This window comes from Conger conger, chromosome 16 (genome assembly GCF_963514075.1).
Source record: "Conger conger chromosome 16, fConCon1.1, whole genome shotgun sequence".
NCBI lineage: Eukaryota > Metazoa > Chordata > Actinopteri > Anguilliformes > Congridae > Conger > Conger conger.
Genome location: NC_083775.1, coordinates 41,274,407 through 41,300,400, shown reverse-complemented (window position 1 = coordinate 41,300,400; position 25,994 = coordinate 41,274,407). Strand labels below are relative to the sequence as shown.

Genomic DNA, 25,994 nt, shown 5'->3' with positions numbered 1-25,994 from the left:
GGCAGTTTGCCTGGGAACCTTTTCATTATTTAATTGCACTTTATTACTTCACGGTCTGACCTCATGGTCGCACTTAGTCCTCCGAACCCACGGCATTACATGCACCTTCTCAAACGATTAACCCATTTGCACCACCTCAGTAATCTAGTTGATGAAATGTGTTAAGGTCAGTTTGAATACTACTTCCATGGACCTGCTGGAGTATTTTTAAATGTTGTACAGGGGTGTGATATTTTGTTAGAAGCAGTGGGAAATGACCAAATTAGAAATTTAACTTGCACAAAATTTTTTTATTAAAATATACACTAAATTTATTAGGTAGACCAGCAAATCATTTAGCATCAACTGAATGCATAAAAGCATGCAGGTTCAGCTGTTGTTCAGACCAAATGTCAGAATGGGGGAGAAATGTGATCTAAGTGACTTTGATCATGGAATGATTATTGGTGCTAGACAGGGTGGTTTGAGCATCTCAGAAACTGCTGATCTACTGTGATTTTCACGCACAACAGTCTCTAGTTTGCAGAGAATGGTGTGAAAAAACAAAAAAAATCCAGTGAGCAGCAGTTCTGCAGACAGAAACACCTTGTTAATGAGAGACGTCAGAGCAGGGCCAGACTGGTCAAGCTGACAGGAAGGTGACAGTAATGTAAATAACCACACATTACAACAGCTGTATGTAGAAGAGCATCTCTGAACACACAACGCATCAAACCTCTTCAGTGAATAGGCTACAGCAGCAGAAGACCAATCAGTCTAAAAAATAAGTCTATTAATTACCTAATGAAGTGCTCACTGAGTGTATATTCATTTTATTCATAATAAATGGGGCAGCCTGTAGCTTAGTGGCTTAGGTACATGACTGGGATTCGAAAGGTTGGTGGTTCATGCCCTGATGGAGTCATGGTAACATCTGCACTGCTGTTGGGCCCTTGAGCAATGCCCTGAACTCTGCATTGTTTTAGCATGATTGTCCCCTGCTTTGTGTCATCAACTAATTGAATCGTAATATAAATGATTCAACAAATTAACTAATCTTTGTCTTCAGTCAAGACTTTAGGTAGAATCAGGTGTCTTAGTACTGGGCTAAAACTAAAACCTGCAGCCACACCAGCCCTTCTGGATAAGACTGGACACCTGTGCTTTATATGGATGCAGTTTTGTTTAACTGCAGTGATATTAGTGATAGTTCTGGGCTCTATCTCAAATTGGACATTCGTGCACCTGACTATGGGAGGGTTAAATGCCTTTCTTCAATGAATATTTATGTGGTATACGGTCCTGCCATGTAAGTAGGTAAATGGTAAATGGTTGGCATTTATATAGCGCCTTTATCCAAAGCGCTGTACAATTGATGCTTCTTATTCACCCATTCATACACACACTCACACACCGACGGCGATTGGCTGCCATGCAAGGCGCTGACCAGCTCGTCAGGAGCATTTGGGGGTTAGGTGTCTTGCTCAGGGACACTTCGACACAGCCCGGGCGGGGGATCAAACCGGCAACCCTCCGACTGCCAGACAACTGCTCTTACTGCCTGAGCCATGTCGCCCCCGTAGGCTTTTCACACCTGGCCTGACCCCCTCCCTACCTCTAAGACAAAGCCTTTCCACAAGGCAATACTGTTACTGAGCTATTTGGTTTCAGGAATTTATTGAAATCACCAAACAAACTACATACAATGAAGATGCCATTCACAAACGGATTCCTTGGGTACCATCTGTGAGTTGATTCTCAGCTGGTGGTGTACTTGGTGATTCTTCTGCATCTTCATCTCTGAAAATAAAATAAAAGTAAAAATTGTTTGGAAATGTGGCATAGTTTCATCATATAACCTACAAACAAAGATGCCTCTTTACCAACTAGCCTACATCTAAGACAAAAACACAGAGGTATTATGTTGAGATGTAATGGTTAGAATCGTAAATTCAGAACAGAGTGGGAACTTACAAATGAGTGTTACTGAATATTCATACAAACACAAAGAAAACCTGCAACATAGCACATGTATTTACCAATATGATCGTTAGGGGTGTGAATGGTTAAACATTTAACTGGTTAACCGAAACTGATTTGTAAACGGTAACAAAAAACGGATAACCTATTGAAACCTATTGGTGAAATGGTAAGCTCAGTTTAAAAGAAATGCACATTCATCACTAGGTGTATTATTGCGATTCTAAACTATTTTAAACTGGAAATCAACAAGCTTCAGCAGTTCGAGCAAGCAACCTGGCCATTTCAGGGGGTTTAAAATACAAACACTACAGGGAATTGAATGCTACAGTATTAGAGTTATCAAATAATTTCTGTAGCTAACCTATTGGTTGACTTATGGCTTTATGTCATTTCTTAAGGTTCACAGAAGATTAGTGTTTATTCGTTGACATGCAAATTCAAACTACCGGCAACCTGAATGTAGCCTTCCACTATGCTGTATCTACATAAAAATAAACAAAGCAATACATCAAAGCATAGGCCCTGGTCCTTTGTTGTACAGGTAGCAGTTGAAATTGTACTTCCCTCAAGGGTCTTTCAGCGCACTTATCCCTGGTTATAGGTATGCACTTTGCACTTTGTTGTACGTTGCTCAGGATAAAAGCGTCTGCCAAATGGCATTAATGTAATGTAACGTAATCACTCGGCAAATGTTGCACGAAATCTTACAGTACGCTGTCCACAAGCTACAGTCGTACAAGCACGCAATCGGCGGCCATTTCAGAGGGTTAAGAATGCAAACTCTAAGGAATTGAATCCTATAGGACGATAGTGTTTATTCGTTGACACGTGAATTCAACCGGCAAACTTAACTTCATTTTCCACTATGCGGTATCTACATAAAAATAAATAAAGCAATACATTATCATTAGGCTATTTATCCATCAGATATTGAAAACGAAAACGACCTGTTTTCAGTGAAAAATGGACACGTTAATCTCATTTGTCCTGCACCATATAAAATGCCTTGGCATATAAAATGCAAGTTTACCGTTATATAAAAATATATCAAATTGTAGAGACCTGTATTAGCAGGGAAGTAAAATCATTAGACCAGTCACTTATGGTAAAATAAACCCGGCAAATATCAGGCAAATATAGCGTGACCATGGAATTTGAGTGCACAACCCCATGCCGAGCCCAGTACTAACACACATGTTTGCAACCTTTAGCGTAGTGGTTAAGGTACATGGTTGGGACCTGCTAGGATGGTGGTTCAGTCCCTGGTGTAGCTGCGATAAGATCTGCACAGCTTGTGAGTAACGTTTAGGACCCATGCGTTTGGTCCTCTGACCCCGCTCCCTTACAGGGGATGCTAGTATTCTAGTTTTAGCTCTATTCATGAGGTAATTGTAACCTTGGAATTGTAAGTCATTCATTATTATTAGACACCTCCAATTTGTAAATTAGTGACAGAATATTACCCCTATTATGTGAGAAGCTATGCATGCCATGAATTATAAATGTCCAAATAGTGCTTTCATTCTATGTAATGGGCTTCATATTGTTCCTTAGAAAGAGGTCAGAGTGTTGAGTCGGTTGTAGGCTGGCAGTTGAAATCTGTGGTTTTGTACTTGCTAAAGGTGTGGTCATCTGCTTGGTCACTGAAACTTAAGCAATTGCAGTTAAATAAAGAGACAATCACCACATACTGAATGTGCATTGTGCTGTGAAAGGGGAAATTACAGGCTTATGTTTTCTTATAGAAATCAAAATAGTTATAACTGTAATGAATGCTTACCTTTTGAAAAGTGTCTATTATTTACAGAATCCTCAAGTTAGTCTTTTTTGGCCCTATTTTGTTGGAACATTAGATAACTGCCATATTTCCTGATGGTTTTGTTCCTTTTTAAAATGTTCCTATAATCTGTCTGCCATTAGCTAATTTCTGCATGCTTATCCAGATAAGTGTGAATAGATATAACATGTTCTTCAGCCTGTTTAGAATCTCAGACATGTTGACTTTTAGTAGACTTAGAAATTTATATTGGTCCCATCTGTAAACAAATATCAGTGCTCATTTGTAAAATGTCCTTTTATCCAGGTGGTGAAACATGAGGAAAGGGGGAGTGAAAACTTGCAACATGTTATTTGTGAAGGAACGTATTTTCAGATAACTTCAGACCTTGTGTTTTTGTCTAAATTTTGACATTTTCATATTGCATTCACATTCATATTTGCTGATTTTATTCAATGTGAGACCTTCTTATGCAAGTGAGATGAACAAGGAGCCGGTTTATAGTTCTTTGTGATTCAGATAATCTGGTTCAATTTAACATTTGAACATTAAATAAGCTTAAATCGTGCCACTAAGAATACGTCAGACCTGTTGATCAGTGTTCAAAATGCAAGCCTACCACTCGTAATGAAGGATTTAAACAGTAAGATAACATTTTTGATCTGTCATCAGTCTGAGCATTTTGTCTGAAGGATGAAAAATGTACAGTTGCAGTTTTACAGAATTTGCTTCGGTCAAATCTCTGAGGAAGATAAAAATGGAAATGCGATTTTTATCAAGCATTCAAAAAATAACAGGTGTGATTTCCTGTTTATGAGCTGATAAAAATTCTTAAAGATATGTTCAAAAATCTGATTGAAAAACAGTTATAATGTAAAATGTATTGCCAACCATGACATTAATTATGTTTGCTGGAAGAAAATGACTGGATATCATACAGTTCATACAATAACCTTGCTTTTATTTTTCTGTCTCGACCACTGAACATAACACTGTCACTGCAGAACTGAAATCCATGCCAGGCATGCCAGTGCGTGCTCCTTTTCCTATAGTTTTTCCTTTCTTTCTCCAGTCCTTGTTTTACCTCTCTCCCCATTACGTTTCCCCCCCCCCCCATATGGATTTCCTTCCTGTCTTGTCCCAGCCATTTCTCGTTGTCTTTTGTCATCTGTTCCCCAGCTCCCAAACCTGTTAATATAGTTCATTTGTTGTATATTTAAGCCTGCCTGTTTTGTTCTTTGGTTGCCAGTTTGTCCATTCTGTTTACCTGTGTTAGGTTTTTGCTGTCAGTTCTAGCCTCTGTTTTCTGTCCTTTTTACCGGTTTGCATTCTGCTCTGTTCTGTTTTTGGTTTTCTTGTTGTCGACCCCTGCCTGGCTCTTTGGATTCTGTATTCTTGGATTGTGGATTTCTGTACCTCTGCCCTGTTTGGACTGACTTCCTGGTTTTTGGACTCAATTTTGTCTTGTTCTGCCTTTACTTAATAAAGCCTGCCATATTCTCCTTATCCCTTAATCTGCGATTGGTTCCTCTGTCCCGCATCCTGACAGTGATAACTTTCCGATAGCTACACTGGGAAAAAGACGGAAGCTTTTTCAATGAGCTATTGTACTGCTCTCTTGACTGTAACAGACAGGTGGTTATACGGGTAGGATTTGAGGAGAACTGGTTGCTGAGTTTGCATAAGGCATAAGGGTCAATGACATGACATTTTTGTGAATTATTTCCTTTTAAAATAATTTATTCAATTCATGACATGTATGACTTTATTCTATAAAACCTATTTAGTTTGGATACATTTTCGCTACATTCAAATAATAAATATTATTTTACGTTTGGCATCTCAAACCCCCATCTCAAATGTACAGACTAAGAAAACTATTAAAAATGGTATTTTAATGACAATAAAAAACTATGGCATGATTATATGTCCAACCGGCGTTGTCTGGCACGGTTGTCCAGGCGGATCGTGGTGCGCACGAGTTGGTCGAGCTGGGTTATGGGGTCCAGTCGCGCCAACTCGTCCTGGAGCGTCTCACTCAGGCTGGCCAGGAAGAGATTCGCCAATGCTGCATCGTTCCAACTAGTAGACGCCGCGAGGGTGCGGAAGTCGATGGAGTGATCTGCCGCGGTCTTCCGTCCCTGGCGCAGAGCAATCAGTCTCTGGGATGGCTCCTGGTCGCTGGATGCGTGTTGGAACACCTTCCGAATCTCATCGGCGAAGACTGGGTAACGAGGAGGAAAAGAATCCCCGGACCACACCGCCGTAGCCCAATCCAACGCCCTCCCCTTGAGTAGCCCCATCACATAGCCTATCCGACAGTCGTCGCTGTTGTAGGTCTGGGGCTGTTGCTTGAAAACAAACTCGCATTGGAGTAGGAACGCCTTGCACCTCTCAGGTTCTCCACCGAACCTCTCCGGAGGGGGTTGTTGGGGCTCCCGGAATTGCCAGGCTCCCGAGGGGTTGACCGCCGGGGAAGTGGGTGGGTGGGTTCCTCCTGTGGTTGTGGCCGGACTGCGATGGCGAGCCTCCTCATCTCCGCACACAGTTCACGAATCTCCAGGTGAAGCTCGGAGATTCCTTGTGAATGCAGCCGGACGATGGCTCCTTGTTCCTGGAGGGCGTGGAACATGGCAGTTGAGTCAGCAGGGTCCATAGTGGCGAAATTGTTCTGAGACGGGTGCGTGGGGGTTGGACCCAAAATGCACGACTCAGAAACAATAGTAATATAAAGACCCCTCAGGGCTTTATTCGGGACGAATCCCAGGAGAGTAGTCAACACAAGCAAAGTCCATACACGTAGATCCAGCCAAACAAAAAGTAAACAAACAAAAAGCACGGTGCCGAGGGAAGAGGCAAACTCGTAGTCGGTAGACGTGCAGGGAGGTCCGGTAGCGGGAGAGCTGTCAGCGGGGCAGATGAACAGACGGACGGCAGGCAGAGGCGTAGTCGTGGGCGAAGCGGGAGTCGAAACCATGAAACAAACAGCGAAGCAAAAGTACAAAAACGGTAGGCGAGGACGTAGTCAAAAACAAGCGGTGGTCAACAAAACAGAAATCAATGAACGATGGTCGGTAAACAGGCGACAGTTGCGCGACTGGGCTATAAATGCAGGTGTAGACAGGTGTAGACAATTAGTTAGAGCGTAGCAAGGAAATGGAAAACAGGTGCGATGGATGACAAGTTTAACAAGGAGATTAGTAATCGTTAGTAATAAACCTATCCTGCCCTAGCATTAGTAAATTAGTAAAATAGACAAATAGAAACAATAGGAAGTGAATGACAGAAGGAGAGAGAGAGAAAAGGCGGAACGCAAGGTTTGCGGAAAAACATGTAAAAGTGTATGCAAAAACCGTGACCAGTAAACGTAACAATAAACATAAATGAAAACATGACACAACGCGAAACTAAGACGATAACCACTAAACATAACCAGGAATATAATCGTACGAAAACATAACTAGACATGACAAGAAAATAAATCGTAACGAGACATAACTAAACATGACAAGAAAATAAATCGTAATGAAACATAACTAAACAACATGACGAACCTAGACTAACATAATACATGAAGACACTACGTGACTAAGACAACATGAATAAACATAAAACATGGCGAGACAGACCTGAAACGTGACAAAACTATTTGTATGTTCTCAAATGTCAGGGTGGCACAACCGTAAACATGGGACTTTTATTACAAAGTGAAGAGGTCAAACAGTGAACAGGATATTGCATCATCAAGAGGACCCCAAGTGACCTTCATGACAGAGTGAAAAAGTTTGTAGATCTCTCTCAAATATCGATAAAAATAGGTACTTTCAACTCGTAGGTAGGCTGGTAACACTTTCCATGTCAGGTGGTACAACCAATCTAAAACAAGGAAAATGTTATTTTATCATAAAGCTCTTTATACTATTAAAATATATATATGTATGAATTTTATAGCAATGGCAAAAGCTAGTACAGGCATCCAAGCAGAAGCCTGTTTAATTTGAAATTTGTTGCAAAAGTCAGGTGGCTGCAAGGAATGTCACAATATTAAATAAATAATGTTATTTAAAGCTCTAAAATGTATAGATAATGTTTATTAGTTTTAAGTAAAAGATGTAATGAACTTTCAAACCTTTTTCATGGTTATCATTTTTAAAATATTAGAAAATCAGCATGTTTAAAAAATGACCCGGCTGCAAGAGGAGCATAACTTGCAAAAAGAAAAGAGAGGGAATACATCTTGATGAACTATAATGCAAGTTTGAATAGCAATTTATTTTGCGTTTGTGGGACAGGTTCATCAGGTAATTGGTGATGAGATTGGGGTGAGCTGCATGCAACATTTGGGAAGAATAAAATAGCTTCACTTGGACACCCATCCTGCTGACATCACTTTTTACTACACAAGTGATGTGCTGAAAGTGATCTCAGAGCTACAGCTAACTCATGCTGACTGGGACTGCTTTAGTGTGCACACCTGAAATGGGATATTCGCCCTCTACCAGTGTTGAACAGACATTTCAAAATCCCCTACAAATGTATTGGTACAGCAAGGTAAATTCCTTTGTTTTTGCAATACACTGAATGCAATTTTGGTTGAGATCAAAAAATGAACACGAGAAAAGAGTTCAGAATTTCAGCTTTTATTTCCTGGTATTTACATCTAGATTTGTTAAACTACTTAGAACATAGCACATTTGGTATGAGACCACCCAATTTTTAGGAGAGCAAAAGTATTGGACCAGTGAGTATTTAAATAAATGAAAGTAAATAACAATGAATATTTGGTATCATATCCCTTTCAGTTATTGCAAGCATCAAGCCTGCGACCCATTGACATCACCAAACTGTTGCATTCTTCTTTTGTGATGCTTCTCCAGGCTTTTACTGCAGCTTCCCTTCAGGTGAAATACATTTTACTACAATTTTACTACTGATGAGTGGTTTGCATTTGTGGTATAGCCCCTATATTGCTGCTCTCTAAGTCTTCCTTGAACGATTGATTGAGATACGTTCACCCCTGACCTGTGGAGATTGTTTGTGATGTCACTGACTAATGTTTTGGGGTTTTTCTTCACAGCTCTCACAATATTTCTGTCATCAACTGCTGTTGTTTTCCTTGGTCGACCTGTTCGATGTCTGTTGCTCAGCATGCCAGTGGTTTCTTTCTTTTTCAGGACAGTCCAAGTTATAAGCTACATAGCTGCCAACTCTCACGCTTTCGGCGTGAGACACACGCATTTGCCTGTTTTCACACACACATGCAAATGTGTGTGTCTCACGCCGAAAGCGTGAGAGTTGGCAGCTATGAAGCTATCCCCAATGCTTGTGCAATGGCTATGATCAATTTCCCCTCTTTTCTAAGATTCAAAATGGCTTGCTTTTCTCCCAAAGACAGCTTCATGTGGGTTTATCTTTTGTAATACAAATGCAGTCTTCATAGGGAAAACCCAAGGCTAAAACCAAGAGTAGACATTCATAGCTATTTACTCTTTAACCAATATGATATTTGTAGTTGTTTAACAGTTGTTTTATCTAGATAAAAATACCTGGAAACAAAAACCCTTATCTCATGTACATCTTTTGACCTCAAACTCAATTGTCTTCAGCGCATAGCAAAAACAAAGAAATCGACCTTGCTGTTCCAATACTTTTGGAGGGGACTGTATTTTGTCAAACATGACTTCATTGTTGTTTTTATTTAGGATGTAGTTATTATATAGTGTTGCATCCCGGTTGCTATGCATTATTGTTTTAAAATCTCAGTTTCTTTTTAAGGGTATCAAGTTAAAACATGACTTGTTCAATCACAATCCATTACAGTTTATCTAATCAATCTATTGCACTGTAGCCTGTTCTAGTTGCTATGTACCGAATGTGATCTCATGCAATCAATCCTGTTTTTGATCAATTTACTACTTTTACTTCAATAGAGACTGTTGACTAAAACCCTTTTTTGTATTTGAAATAGAAATGCAATTATTCGGCATATTATTCAGCAAATATTCTGTCATTACTAATGTTGTCAGGTGGCAGAACTGATAATCGTCAGGTGATGCAACCATGTAAAATATTAATTTAAACCAATAAATTACAGGATAAAGTGAACAAATGATGGATAACTATGATGGTAATAGCTGTTGTATTGAGCTCATTCATTTGTATATTTGTATAATTATTTTTCTGTCTTTAAATGTAAAATTGGATGCTAAAGATACCAATTACCTGACCACTAGAATGGAATATTCTTAAATTATTGTAAATACAAAACACAACCACAAAATAATAATGTGTTAGGCACTGTAGACCACCTGACATTTCTTGTGCGATAAAGTTAAAAATACTGTCAAAAAATAACATTTAAAATAACTTTTATTTTTAAATTGTCACCGAAGAGGTGTTGTCAGGACGTAGTGTACTTCCATTGAGCTGACTGTGGAGCTGGTCGGACAGAATAACTTTGCGTTGCATACGATGTGCTGTGATATTTCACAGGTATGAAATTGTGATTTCTGGAAAATGCCAATGAGTGATGTATGCTCTTATGTCATCCTCGCAGAAATTGCATTTGCTTTTATGAGGATCTAGGCAGAATTAAGGCAGGCAGTGGTCAAAATCCAGTACACGGGTATCGCAGAGAATATCAAGTGTGCAATTGTTAAACAGGTGAGAGTATCAATACCGGATAAGCAGTCCAAACAAGCGAAAGTCCAAAAACTGATAATCTAGAGAACCAAACAGAACTGATAGCAGACAGAATATACACAGCTAGAACAGACAGGATAAATCAAACACAAGTGAAATGAACTAGCCTGGAGAACTGACAGCCTTAAATACAATACTATCAAGCACTCGAGAAACAGGTGAAACGAATAGCAAGAGACAGGAATGGATACATCTAAGAAGTGGAGGGCGGAGACACAGGTGAACGGAATGAACAGGTGAACAGAATGGACTACGGAAAGAGAACTGGGACATAAAACACAAAATGCAAAGGAAACATAAAAATGTGATGAAGGGGCGCAAGGAGTGAAAATACAAAAAACACAGAAAAGGGAGTGGCACACAACGGCAAAAGGGCACGGACGTGACAGTATTTAGACTAAAACTTAACCAATTGCAGTTTTTTCTGAAATTGTTTTATTCAAATACATTATTTCACCAATGTTAACAGAGAGCTGGAGATGTGATGCCGTTTATGTAATAAATAAGGGTCATTCCGTGAAATATCAACTAGAGGTGTGGGAGTTGACCAATCCAATTTTGCTCAATTTTGGAAATGTTCTATATATTCATTATAGAATGTCCAAAATATTAGCCTACTTGGATTTGTCGTTCTAGAGCCTTGTCATTGGCTTTTAAACAGTGGGGGAGGTGGTACCCAAAAAGTCACTCGCAAATGGAAATTGGGGTTTGTGCCGATTTTGGAGCACCATATCTTTGGCATTAAAGAAGGTGAAAACCTGAAAATGTGTACTCTGAAAATTAAGTCAAATAGAACATCCATCCATCCATTATCTGAACCCGCTTATCCTGATCAGGGTCGCAGGGGGGCTGGAGCCTATCCCAGCATACATTGGGCGAAAGGCAGGAATACACCCTGGACAGGTCGCCAGTCCATCGCAGGGCACACACACCATTCACTCACACACTCATACCTACGGGCAATTTAGACTCTCCAATCAGCCTAACGTGCATGTCTTTGGACTGTGGGAGGAAACCGGAGTACCCGGAGGAAACCCACGCAGACACGGGGAGAACATGCAAACTCCGCACAGAGAGGCCCCGGCCGACGGGGATTCGAACCCAGGACCTCCTTGCTGTGAGGCGGCAGTGCTACCCACTGCACCATCCGTGCCGCCATTCAAATAGAACATTTATTAAAAAATTATACAATGCCAAATTTGGGTCCAACCAGAAGAGTGTTGCATATTCAACCAAGTAGTAGGTAAGGTGGAAAGTTTACTATCAAAATCAAACTTTATGTAGTTCAAAAGGTATAATAGGTCTACTTATGAACAAATAATTGTGTTGTTCCTGCTTTGACTTGGCATGTTTTGATCATTTCAAAGAAGCTTAATTCACAAATATAACATTTGATGGCTTCCTACATCAGCGCCACTTGGTGTATGGTATTCAGACTTTAAATATTAGTAAATATCTTGGTTAAGAACAGCCACATGCCAAATGAAGTCAAATAGAACAAACATTTCAGCTGAATATGACCCTGAAGAAGGATTGTTTCCGAACAGTCTGTTTACTCGATTAAAGGTTGTTTTGCAAGATGTTCTAGCACCTGTTACCTATGTCAGGTGTGCAAACCTTGTTTTTAAGCTGAATATCACTTGAAATCAGGTAATTTCTTCTTTATGCACAATATTGCTGTCGATTATAGTTGAGTCTATAAAATGGATCCCAAAATCAGTGTTTTAATTCAGAACAGTTTCCTAGTTAACTCTGGCGCGCTTCTCATTGATTAATATTATAATGTAACCGTGTTCTGACAGGACTTCTGTCTGTCTTCAGTAGTGTGTGCACTGCAAGTGCCCTGATCTGCTCTGAGCTTTAACAGTGCCAAAGACAGAGGAGAGCCATGGACGTAAGACACTCAAAATAGAGGTGTTAGATAGCACTTGTGGTATCATCTGGCCAGGACAAATGATTTGACTTTGGACAGTAGGGGAGAGTGATGATGCTGGTGCGGAACTATGCACAATTACACTTGTATTGAGTAACATGGATCAGGTTATATTCCCCATGATAAGCAGTTCTCGCATAACCTGGAACAACCCCTCTGTACCATGCAAACCTTGCAGGAACTGTAGTACTCTTCTCAAATGCCGTCCATTTATATGGGCTGTTTCCACCCTCTCTCCTGCTCTGTTACTGTAGTACTCTATATGAGCTGTTCTCACCCTCTCTCCTGCTCTGTTACTGTAGTGCTCTATATGAGCTGTTCTCACCCTCTCTCCTGCTCTGTTACTGTAGTGCTCTATATGAGCTGTTCTCACCCTCTCTCCTGCTCTGTTACTGTAGTGCTCTATATGAGCTGTTCTCACCCTCTCTCCTGCTCTGTTACTGTAGTGCTCTATATGAGCTGTTCTCACCCTCTCCTGCTCTGTTACTGTAGTGCTCTATATGAGCTGTTCTCACCCTCTCTCCTGCTCTGTTACTGTAGTGCTCTATATGAGCTGTTCTCACCCTCTCTCCAGCTCTGTTACTGTAGTGCTCTATATGAGCTGTTCTCACCCTCTCTCCTGCTCTGTTACTGTAGTGCTCTATATGAGCTGTTCTCACCCTCTCTCCTGCTCTGTTACTGTAGTGCTCTATATGAGTTGTTCTCATCCTCTCTCCTGCTCTGTTACTGTAGTGCTCTATATGAGCTGTTCTTACCCTCTCTCCTGCTCTGTTACTGTAGTGCTCTATATGAGCTGTTCTTACCCTCTCTCCTGCTCTGTTACTGTAGTGCTCTATATGAGCTGTTCTCACCCTCTCTCCTGCTCTGTTACTGTAGTGCTCTATATGAGCTGTTCTCACCCTCTCTCCTGCTCTGTTACTGTAGTGCTCTATATGAGCTGTTCTCACCCTCTCTCCTGCTCTGTTACTGTAGTGCTCTATATGAGCTGTTCTCACCCTCTCCTGCTCTGTTACTGTAGTGCTCTATATGAGCTGTTCTCACCCTCTCTCCTGCTCTGTTACTGTAGTGCTCTATATGAGCTGTTCTCACCCTCTCTCCAGCTCTGTTACTGTAGTGCTCTATATGAGCTGTTCTCACCCTCTCTCCTGCTCTGTTACTGTAGTGCTCTATATGAGCTGTTCTCACCCTCTCTCCTGCTCTGTTACTGTAGTGCTCTATATGAGTTGTTCTCATCCTCTCTCCTGCTCTGTTACTGTAGTGCTCTATATGAGCTGTTCTTACCCTCTCTCCTGCTCTGTTACTGTAGTGCTCTATATGAGCTGTTCTTACCCTCTCTCCTGCTCTGTTACTGTAGTGCTCTATATGAGCTGTTCTCACCCTCTCTCCTGCTCTGTTACTGTAGTGCTCTATATGAGCTGTTCTCACCCTCTCTCCTGCTCTGTTACTGTAGTGCTCTATATGAGCTGTTCTCACCCTCTCTCCTGCTCTGTTACTGTAGTGCTCTATATGAGCTGTTCTCACCCTCTCTCCTGCTCTGTTACTGTAGTGCTCTATATGAGCTGTTCTCACCCTCTCTCCAGCTCTGTTACTGTAGTGCTCTATAGGAGCTGTTCTCACCCTCTCTCCTGCTCTGTTACTGTAGTGCTCTATATGAGCTGTTCTCACCCTCTCTCCTGCTCTGTTACTGTAGTGCTCTATATGAGCTGTTCTCACCCTCTCTCCTGCTCTGTTACTGTAGTGCTCTATATGAGCTGTTCTCACCCTCTCTCCTGCTCTGTTACTGTAGTGCTCTATATGAGCTGTTCTCACCCTCTCTCCTGCTCTGTTACTGTAGTGCTCTATATGAGCTGTTCTCATCCTCTCTCCTGCTCTGTTACTGTAGTGCTCTATATGAGCTGTTCTCACCCTCTCTCCTGCTCTGTTACTGTAGTGCTCTATATGAGCTGTTCTTACCCTCTCTCCTGCTCTGTTACTGTAGTGCTCTATATGAGTTGTTCTCACCCTCTCTCCTGCTCTGTTACTGTAGTGCTCTATATGAGCTGTTCTCACCCTCTCTCCTGCTCTGTTACTGTAGTGCTCTATATGAGCTGTTCTCACCCTCTCTCCTGCTGTTACTGTAGTGCTCTATATGAGCTGTTCTTACCCTCTCTCCTGCTTTGTGTTACAGGAATCCCACTTCTCTGCTTCCTGGTCCTGCTCCCCCTCAACATCCCGTGGTCCCAGATCAGTGTGACGTGGCTGGGCGTGGTGCACTTCCTTGCCTGCCTGTCCCCCCAGCTGGGCTCGGTGCTCTACCACCTCTTCATGAACCACGAGGGCGGCGAGCCTGTTTACCACACCCTGCTCACCCTCGACATGTGCGGCATCTGCATGATCAACACGCTGGGTACGAGCCTTCTAAGCAGGGCTGCGTGTGTGTGTGTGTGTGTGTGAGGGAGATTGTGTGTGTGTGTGAGTGTGTGTGTGAGGGAGATTGTGTGTGTGTGTGTGTGTGTGTGTGTGTGAGTGTGTGAGGGAGATTGTGTGTGTGTGCGTGTGTGTGAGTGTGTGTGTGTGTGTGTGAGTGTGTGTGTGTGTGTGTGTGTGAGAGAGTGTGTGTGTGTGTGTGTGTGTGTGTGTGTGTGTGAGTGAGTGTGTGAGGGAGATTGTGTGTGTGTCTGTGTGTGTGGGCCGGTTACATGAACAAAGATTGATCTTAATCCTGGACTAAATGCAGTTTTGTATGGATAATCTCCGAATAAATTTAGTCTAGGACTAGGCTTAATCTGTATCTATGACTCTGAAATTTGAATCACCTTGCAGTATTGGTTTATTAATATACCCTTACTTTTTCATTTTAAAATTAAAGGTACCTTTTAACCATTTACTTAAATCATTTTTTTTAATCTAATGAGGCTCGATATTGTTTATGCAAAAAATAGATTTTTGGGACTACATCTACATTATGCTGTTGGAAAACCATTTCACTATTGCATAGTAAAATTACAAATCATTTCAAAACCGCATGCAACTACAGTACATGCCAAACTCCGGTTCTACGGTAGCTTTTAATGTAACGTCACTTACAAACAAGCTCTCTCGAAAATACAGTTAATATTTGTAAGACACTGAAAAAACCAAACAATATCCACGCAACTAGTACGTGACGTCACCTAACAAGACATTCAAAATCACTCGCTGTCCTGCTTGCATATCAATCTCAAAGACCAAACTGAAAGGTTTTTGAAATAGTGCAACCCTTGATCGGGCTCCAGATCAAAATCCCATTACATGGCACGGCTGCTTGTGTGAACGTTGACAATAAAAATGTATGGGGCTTTTCAAGCTAACCTTGTTTTAACATTACTGTACCGTACACTCGTAGTTCTCTAGCTTGCATAGCTTTTCAAGATCAACCATTTGAAATGCAAGCCAACGTCGATGCAACTTGGCAGTCAACAAAGTAAGAAAATATGCACTTCTGTTATGCTGATTAAACAGTGACACAAACATTATACTGAGTCTGAAATGCGTCATTCAGCCAACACAACAGTTTAGCTAAGTTACCTAAATGCAACAGTGAACAGCGGTGGATCAGCTCAGGTGCTAGTAAACTGACTTACCTTTCCGTATGAGTTTTCAAATGTCTGTTGAAATTTGACGTGGTTGCTCCCGCATCTTTTATTTTAATTCTCCACATTTTGCGAGCTGAATGATTTAAACTCAAAGGCAGAACAACACGCGGAACTGTAATCTTAGCAAGCTATGCTGCAAGAAATACAACGTAGGGTGTTGCGCTAGTTGCAACTAAAAGGCGCTCGGTCTGGCGCATAAAACGACGTTCGATGTGTTTTAAATACAGGATATCTTTCATTGAAAAATAATCATTGGCTGTAACATTCACTGCCATTTGGCAGACTCTTATTGTTCACTCCAGTCGACTCTCAAGTCATTTTTGGACGAGTCAGAGTCGAGTCTGGAGTCTGTGTATGTGCGACTCAAGTGGGACTCCAGTCCCCATCTCTGGTGTGTGTGAGAGAGATTGTGTCTGAGTGTGTATGTGTTTGTGTGGTGTGTATGTGAGAGTGTGTTAGTGTGTGTGTGTGTGTGTGTGTGTGTGTGTGTGTGTGTGTGTGTGTGTGTGTGCATGTGCATGAATCTGTGCTGATCAGTAATCCTCTACATCAGGTGTCTGTAACCTGGAGGCACAAGATCTGCTGGTTTCTGACAGGCAAATACTCACATCTGAGCCAAAGACAGCACACTCACATCTGACCCAACGACAGCACACTAACATCTGACCCAACGACAGCACACTCACATCTGAGCCAAAGACAGCACACTCACATCTGAGCCAAAGACAGCACACTCACATCTGAGCCAAAGACAGCACACTCGCATCTGAGCCAAAGACAGGCTCACTCACATTTTACACAATGACAGGGACACTCACATCTGAGCCAAAGACAGGCACATTCACATCACAGAGGACTGGCAGTGCTGGTGGTTTTCATTCTTCCCCCTCTCAATCAAGGAATTATTCAGACCTGGGACACCAGCTGAGTGCAATCTCTGGCCAAGCAGTGACATCAATCAAATTACTTGTTGTTGGGGTGTGATGTGATTGGACATGGCATGATTGGGGTGTGATGTGATTGGACATGGCATGATTGGGGTGTGATGTGATTGGACATGGCATGATTGGGGTGTGATGTGATTGGACATGGCATGATTGGGGTGTGATGTGATTGGACATGGCATGATTGGGGTGTGACGTGATTGGACATGGCATGATTGGGGTGTGATGTGATTGGACATGGCATGATTGGGGTGTGATGTGATTGGACATGGCATGATTGGGGTGTGATGTGATTGGACATGGCATGATTGGGGTGTGACGTGATTGGACATGGCATGATTGGGCTGTGACGTGATTGGACATGGCAAGATTGGGCAGTGACGTTATTGGACATGGCATGATTGGGGTGTGACGTGATTGGACATGGCATGATTGGGCTGTGACGTGATTGGACATGGCATGATTGGGGTGTGATGTGATTGGACATGGCATGATTGGGGTGTGATGTGATTGGACATGGCGTGATTGGGGTGTGATGTGATTGGACATGGCATGATTGGACATGGCGTGATTGGGGTGTGATGTGATTGGACATGGCATGATTGGGCTGTGACGTGATTGGACATGGCATGATTGGGGTGTGATGTGATTGGACATGGCGTGATTGGACATGGCATGATTGGACATGGCATGATTGGGGTGTGATGTGATTGGACATGGCATGATTGGGCTGTGCCTTTTTTCAGTTTTTCCCTGCCTTGTGCATGAGTGCCCCCTCTGGCCATCCAGTCACCTGCAGCTACAGATTTCAGGCTTTAAGAAATTGCTTCAGCAGTCAGTGTTTCTCTCAGTTTCATTGCTCAGGATCGTTGATGGCATGTGCAAAAACCTTTTATTAAGTGACCTTTGCTGGAAAATGTGCTGCTTTGAGTCATAGAAACCCCAAAGTGGTATTTTTTCTAAATGCTACTTTTTAAGAATGCTTTTTACATAAATGCTTGAATGTGCAAATCTCATTCAGAAATGAGCATTGTGCTCTTTATTTCTCTTTGATGCTTTTACTTTAAAGATGCGCTTGTTTGTCTCTGGTTCTGCCCCAGGGATCTTTGGTGTTTGTAGGGATAGTGCATTTTGGGTAAACTTTGTGTGGAAAGAGCATTATGGAATGAGTTTCTGTATACTAAGAAGAGATGTCATTTTTAGCACATGTTGTGTAGAACAGCTCTGCTGTTTTTTAAACTATTTTCATTGGAAAATATATATTTCATCCACTGAAAGTACTCATTAAATCCAAATGCAGAAGAATTACTCGCATATAAGTAGTGGCCAACAGGTAAACGTGTCAACTAGAGTATTCTTGCACATTGTGTGTCAAACGTTTTCAGAATGAACACGCCCTGTGTCAAATGACTCTTAACACAGCATATGTAGAGAAAAAATAACATAACATAATCAGTGGAGGGAGTAGGTTTTTTATCCTAAAAAAAAGTGTTTGCTCTTCCCCCCCACCTGTCACCCTCCCCCTGCCTTTCCCTCTCAACCTCCCTCTCTCCCTCTCTCTCTCCCTCTCTCTCCCTCTCTCTCTCTCTCTCTCTCCCACTCTCCCTCTCAACCTCCCTTTCCTTGCGATCGCCGCAGACAGCAACAGGCCAAGATCATAAAAATAAGTACAATCATCACAATAATAACATCTTGTATACTAATATATTCATTGAGGTCCATTGATTGACGTTTTTGTCAAATATCCAACCTCCATCAACAAATCAAACACATTCCACAATTTCACATTTATTATTCAAAAGCAAGCTGGCTTTTGATTGATAAGCATACTGAATAATACAAAAATATTTTGAGAATGTATTTAGATGCTCACTTATATAAAATGGCGTCATGTCACTGAAAATGTCCTCTATTGGTGGTTCGCTGTCTTCCTCAGAAGTATTTACTCAGACGAGCGATTCCTTGGAATCGTGAGTGCATTATGGGTAAAGTATGTACAGACTGCATTATGGGTAATGTATGTACAGACTGCATTATGGGTAATGTATGTACAGACTGCATTATGGGTGAAGTATGTACAGACTGCATTATGGGTAAAGTATGTACTGACTGCATTATGGGTAAAGTTTGTCTAGATAGTGTATTGTGGGTAAAGTTTGTGTAGAGAGTGCATTATGGGTAAGGTGTGTAGAGAGTGCATTATGGGTAAGGTGTGGAGAGAGTGCATTATGGGTAAGGTGTGGAGAGTGCATTATGGGTAAGGTGTGTAGAGAGTGCGTTATGGGTAAGGTGTGTAGAGAGTGCATTATGGGTAAAGTACTAGCATACTACTCATACTAAATCTCAGGCTCATTTTCATTGAGACATAGTAGTATGCTGATCATGCATTTCCGGATGCAGCCTATGTGTAGAGACTGCATCCCACAGTGGAACGGTGTCGGAACACATTCATTAAATATAGAGTCGGGCAAGACTGTGGCTCAGTCCCTAGCCCAGCGACCCTCAAGCACATTGACTCATCTGACGTCTCTCATTAACAATACATTTTTGCCTGCAGAACTGCTGCTCACTGGATGCTTTTTGTTTTTCGCACCATTCTCTGCAAACTCGAGAGACTGTTGTGCATGAAAATCCCAGGAGATCAGCAGTTTCTGAGACATTCAGACCACCCTGTCTGGCACCAACAATTATTCCAAGATCACATTTCTTCCCAATTCTGACATTTGGTCTGAAAAACCTGAACCTCTTGACCATGTCTGCATGTTTGTATGCATTTAGTAGCTGCAACATGATTGACTGATTAAATATTTGCATTAACGAGCTGGTGTACAGGTCTACCTAATAAATAGCTCACTGAGTGTGGAAGTCTACTTCGAGAACATTAATTCAGTCTCTGAATATGACTCCAGAGCCAGGTGAAGCAGAGGAAGGCTTAACTCATGCAAATATGTGCATGTAAATTAGTTTTGCTGTGCAAGACTGGTTAGTGTAGTGTACTGCGCACACGCCCAAAACTGCTGCAGTCATGCGTTTCGAACTCAAAGGGAGAATTACAACAATATTTTAAATTATATGTTTTCTATATGCAGTCCCCTTCAAAAGTATTGGAACAGCAAGGCCAATTCCTTTTTATTGCAATACACTGAATACATTTGGGGTTGAGATACAAAGACATGACATAAGAGTTCAGATTTTCAGCTTTTATTTCCTGGTATTTACACCTAGATTAGTTAAACTACTTAGAACATAGCACCTTTGGTATCAGACAACCCAATTTTTCGGTGAGCAAAAGTATTGGAACAGAGAGTATATAAGTAAATGAAAGTAAATAACCCTTCATATTTGGTAGCATATCGCTTGCTTGCAATAACTGCATCAATCCTTGACATCACCAGGCTGTTGCATTCTTCTTTTGTGATGCTTTTCCAGGCTTTTACTGCAGCCTCTTTCCGTTGCTGTTTGTTTCAGGGGTTCTTTCCCTTCAGGAGGTGAAATGCATGCTCAATTCGGTTAAGACCTGGTGATTGAATTGGCCAGTCTAAAACCTTCCACTTTTTCTCCCTAATGAAGTTCTTTGTTGTGATGGCAGTATGTTTTGTTTGGTCTTGCTGCATGATGAAGTTCCTCCCAATCAGTTTGGACGCATTTCTCTGTAATTTGGCAGACAGAATGTTTTTATAAACCAAAATGAGTTACATCATCAATAAAGATTAGGGAGCCCACTCCAGAAGCAGCCATGCCAGCCCAAGCCACGACGCTTCTTCTACCGTGTTTCACAGATGAGCTCTTATGTTTTGGATCATGAGCAGATCCCTTCTTTCTGTACACTTTGTCCTTTCTGTCATTTTTGGTAGAGTTTAATCTTGGTCTCATCAGTCCATAAAACTTTGTCCCGGAACTTTTGTGGCTCATCTCTGTATTTCTTTGCAATTTGTAATCTCACCTTCCAATTTTACCACTGATGAGTGGTTTGCAAGTTGTGGTATAGCCTCTATATTGCTGCTCTCTAGACTAAGTCTTCTTTGAACGGTCGAGACACCTTTACCTCTGGCCTGTGGAGATTGTTTGCGATGTCAATGACTGGCCTGTGGAGATTGTTTGTGATGTCACTGACTGGCCTGTGGAGATTGTTTGTGATGTCACTGACTGGCCTGTGGAGATTGTTTGTGATGTCACTGACTGATGTTTTGGGGGTTTTCTTCTCAGCTGTCATATCTTCAACTGCTGTTGTTTTCCTTGTCAACCTATATGCCAGCTCTCTGGTCTTCATATTGGTTTATCTTTTCTAACAGAAATGCGGTCTTCACGGGCAAAACCCGAGGCTAAAACCAAGAGTAGACATTCAGAACTATTTATCAATCAATCAATCTAACAGGACACATCTGGGCATTAAGAAACACCTGTCAGTCACATGTTCCAATACTTTTGCTCACCTAAAAAATGGGTGGTCTGATACAGAAGGTAATAAGTTGTTCAACAAATCTAGACAAAAATACCAGAAAAAAAAAGCTGGAATTGGGATCTGCCAACTCATGTACATCTTTTGACCTCAAACTCAATTGTCTTAACTGTATAGCAAAAACAAAGGAATTGAGAGTTGTTCCAATTCTTTTGGAGGGGACTGTAAGTGGCCTTTTTGCGCAGCCACCTAGCTGTAGCATATGTTGCAGCTTGGCTTTTTGGCCAGCTTGCTGTGGCACGCAACCAAACTAGCTTTCCCAAAAGGCCACCTATCTCTGGCAGTTAACTAGGTGCGAGTCAGATTTTAGCTTGACTAGGTGGCTGGCTTACAAGTTAGCTAGCTAGTTATATCTTCTTTTTTTTAATGCTAGCTAGCTAACTAGGTGACATTTATGCTATAGCCAGGTTTTTGAAGACTTATGCCCTCCTAAGCTAGTTAGATTTAAAAATTGCTCCTATGATTCAGCTCGCAAAATACAGAGTTAGGGTTGATAAAATCTAGCTAGCTAACTTGGTGACATTTATCACTTTTCGAAGACTTTTGCCCTCAGCTAATGTGCTAGTTAGATTGTGAAATTGTTCTTACGACTGAGCTAGCAAAGTAGTAAGCCTGAATAAAACCAATCTCGCAGCAAGCACCACTTGCCTGTGACCTTGAACATTCTCTGAATTATCCTTGTTGTACCCGTTTGCCTGGATATTGAACCATTGCCTGGACTCTCATTTTCGAACTGCCTTATCTCTGCTGTTTGCTGGTTATCGACCCCTGCCTGTCTGAACTGTTCTGAAGTTAATAAAGACTGTAACATTAACTTCATCTCCTGTGGTCTTGCCATTGGGTTCTGTGTTCTGGTGCCTGACATATCCCCATAATTTAAACTCTCTTTCTCTCTGTAGGAATGATCCCCATAGTACAGGGTGGCCTGTAGCGTAGTGGTTAAGGTAAAGGACTGGGACACGCATGATCGGAGGTTCTAATCCCGGTGTAGCCACAATAAGATCCGCACAGCCATTGGGCCCTTGAGCAAGACCCTTAACCCTGCATTGCTCCAGGGGAGGATTGTCTCCTGCTAAGTCTCATCAACTGTACGTCGCTCTGGATAAGAGCGTCTGCCAAATGCCAATAATGTAATGTAATGTAATAATTCTCTCTCTCTCTCTCTCTCTCTCTCTCTCGGAACGATCCCCATAGTTTACAACACTCTCTTTCTCTCTCTGTAGGAACTGTCCCCATAGTTTACAACACTCTCTCTCTCTCTCTCTCTCAAGCCCCACCCCTGACCCCAAACCCCGCCCCCCTCTCTCTTTTTTTGCTTTATAATTTGGTTGATTCTAATTGGTTCATTGTCCTGAGGCTGGATGGTGTTAGTGGGGGTTAGTGACCAGCTGGTTGAGGGGACTCTTCTCTGGGCTCAGCTCTTGGCACTGCAGGGCTTTGTAATAGTATGAGTTAGGGGTGTGAAAGGTTAAACGGTTAACCGGTAAAACTGATTTGTAAATGGTTACAAAAAATGAATAACCGATAACCAAAATTCTTTTTTCTGAAGGTGAAATTGTAAGCTCAAAATGAATGCACGTTCAGGTGTATTATTGCGGTTCTAAACTAGCAATCGTCAAGCTTCAGTATTTTGAGCAAGTAATCTGGCCATTTCAGGGGGTGTACAATGCAAAAAGGGATTTGAATGCTACAGAGTTATCAAATAATTTCTGTGGCTGTTGGTTGACTCATGGCTTATCGTAACGTTATGTCGTTTCTTAAAGTTCACAGACCATCCGTGTTTATTTGTTGACACGCAAATTCAAACAAACGTAAAACTGAACGTAGCTTTCCATTATGCTGTATGTACATACAAATAAACAAAGCAATACATAATTGGACAAATGTTGCATGAAATATTACATTCAATCCACAAGCTACAGTCGTACAAGCAAGCAATTTGCGGCCATTTCAGAGGGTTAAGAATGCAAACACCACATGGAATTGAATGCTGCAGTACTATAGTCGTCAAATAATTTCCGTGTGTTTTAAATCTGTAGCTGTTAGTTCACTTATGGCTTATTCTATGGCATTTCTTCATCCGTGTTTATTCGTTGGCACACAAATTTAACTCCCAGCAAACTGAACTTCGCTTTCCACTATCTACGTAAAGATAAATAAAGCAATACATTTTCATTTGGCTATTTATCGATCGGATATTGAAAGCGAAAATTCCCTGTTTCACCGAAAAATTGCAGTATCGGTTAACCGGTTAACCGTTTAGAAAATTGAATGGTTACAAAAACTGATGATTTGTCACATCCCTAGTATGAGTGGGGATCGCTGTTTTTTAAATGTTTCCAAAATTGTATTTCCCTCTTTTATATTTTGATTAATAATGGCTATTGTCCTAATTCTGCCCTGCATGCATTGTTTGCCGTTTTCCGTTTTACTTGTAAAATATTCGCACAAAACGCATGCAGGGTTTCAGTTGGGTGCTCCGATTGAGCAAAATCTTGCTTTGAAAGCGGACTCCACACTTCACTGCCATATAGGGCAATTGGTTCAATTTTTAACCAAATTCTAATTGGGATTTCAATGCTGATGACAATTTATATTCAGGCCTAAATAGCTATAGTTTCTGCAGTGTTCGATGTGGTTTGTCCTTTTCTGAATTTATATGTGTTTCCCTGAGATCTGGATTCCCTTTTTTGGAAAATCATTATCTTTGACTTTTTCATGTGTACCGTCAGGGCCCAGGTCTGATGGTATTACTCTAGCAGATCCAGGTCCTGCTGTAAGCCCTGTGCTGTACAGTGGTAATGTCTCTCTCTCTCTCTCTCTCTCTCTCTCTCTCTCTCTCAGTACAGTGGTAATGTCTCTCTCTCTCTCTCAGTACAGTGGTAATGTCTCTCTCTCCCTCTCTCTCTCTCTCTCTCTCTCTCTCTCTCTCTCTCAGTACAGTGGTAATGTCTCTCTCTCTCTCAGTACAGTGGTAATGTCTCTCTCTCTCTCTCTCTCTCTCTCTCTCTCTCAGTACAGTGGTAATGTCTCTCTCTCCCTCTCTCTCTCACTCTCTCTCACAGTACAGTGGTAATGTCTCTCTCTCTCTCTCTCTCTCTCTCAGTACAGTGGTAATGTCTCTCTCTCTCTCTCTCTCTCTCTCTCTCTCTCTCAGTACAGTGGTAATGTCTCTCTCTCTCTCTCAGTACAGTGGTAATGTCTCTTTCTCTCTCTCTCTCTCTCTCAGTACAGTGGTAATGTCTCTTTCTCTCTCTCTCTCTCTCAGTACAGTGGTAATGTCTCTCTCTCTCTCTCTCTCTCTCTCAGTACAGTGGTAATGTCTCTCTCTCTCAGTACAGTGGTAATGTCTCTCTCTCTCAGTACAGTGGTAATCTCTCTCTCTCTCTCTCTCTCTCTCTCAGTACAGTGGTAATGTCTCTCTCTCTCTCTCTCTCTCTCAGTACAGTGGTAATGTCTCTCTCTCTCAGTAGTGGTAATGTCTCTCTCTCTCTCAGTACAGTGGTAATGTCTCTCTCTCTCTCTCTCTCTCTCTCTCTCTCTCAGTACAGTGGTAATGTCTCTCTCTCTGTGTCCCTCTCTGTAGGAGCTCTGCCCATTGTGTACAGCACGTTGCTGTGCTACCCCTTCACGCGCACGGTGGCCCTGCTGGTGTACATCCTGCTCTCCAGCTACGCCATCTACTGCGCCATCACGGCCCGCAGCAGCGTGCGGAGGCTGCGCTCCTTCGCCTGGCAGGCCCTCTTCCGCTTCTCCTTCTTCCTGCTGCGTGGGGCCGGCGTGGGCGGGGGCAGCCCCACCTCGCTCAGACACTTCCTCACCATGGATACGCTGGCCCTCCTGGGGGGCATCATCAACGTGTCCCGCATCCCCGAGCGCTTCCGGCCCGGCCTCTTTGACTACTGGTGCAACAGCCACCAGATCATGCACGTGCTGGTGGTGGGCTCCATACTGTACCTGCACTGGGGCGTGCTGGACGACCTGCTGTGGATCAACAGCTACCACTGCCCCCGGGACTGACCCACACACAGGGGAGGGGAGGGGAGGTCCCCCGGGAGCTATTAGGCCCGGGGGGTGGGGGGGGGGGGGGGGGGGGGGGGTGGTGGTAATGGGTTTGGGGTGATGGGTTGGGTCAGGGGTGGGACTTCAAGGTCACATCAGACTGTATGCAATGGAGAATGCTGAGTGTGCTTTATACGAGTGAGATTAAGTGCTTTACATATGAATAGGTGTCGATGCAGGCAATGACACACACACACATGCACACACGCACACACATACATACACACACAAGGCTGTACCTGTAGCTCCAGCCATGCACATAAACACTGAAAATCTGGCTGATTGGCAGACAAACTGGCTAGACCTCCATACAAAATGCAGATACAGAGAAGTGTTCTTGTTGTAATTACACCAGCATTGGCGGCCTCAATGTACTCAGATGCTAATAAGATAAGACAGCTTATCAGGCCGGTCCTCGGGAATCAGACGGGTATAGCACTTCACGGGAATATCAGACATGACGGTGATGTAAATTGGCTGTAATGTACTGCTTTTTTTTTTGTTGTTCTTCCCCCCACAAGCACTGATCACAGCCAGGGAA

The 25,994-nt window shown here is 42.2% G+C and overlaps 1 protein-coding gene across 1 annotated transcript in view; it reads left to right on the top strand.

Annotated features, from left to right (window-relative positions):
• paqr4a (progestin and adipoQ receptor family member IVa) overlaps window positions 1–25,411 on the top strand; it is a 31,411-nt gene extending 6,000 nt beyond the window's left edge. The window contains exons 2-3 of the mRNA XM_061225120.1: window positions 14,542–14,760; window positions 24,978–25,411. Coding sequence (XP_061081104.1) covers window positions 14,542–14,760; window positions 24,978–25,411 — 653 coding nt within the window. The remainder of the gene's footprint in view (window positions 1–14,541; window positions 14,761–24,977) is intronic.
• Window positions 25,412–25,994: the final 583 nt, after the last annotated feature.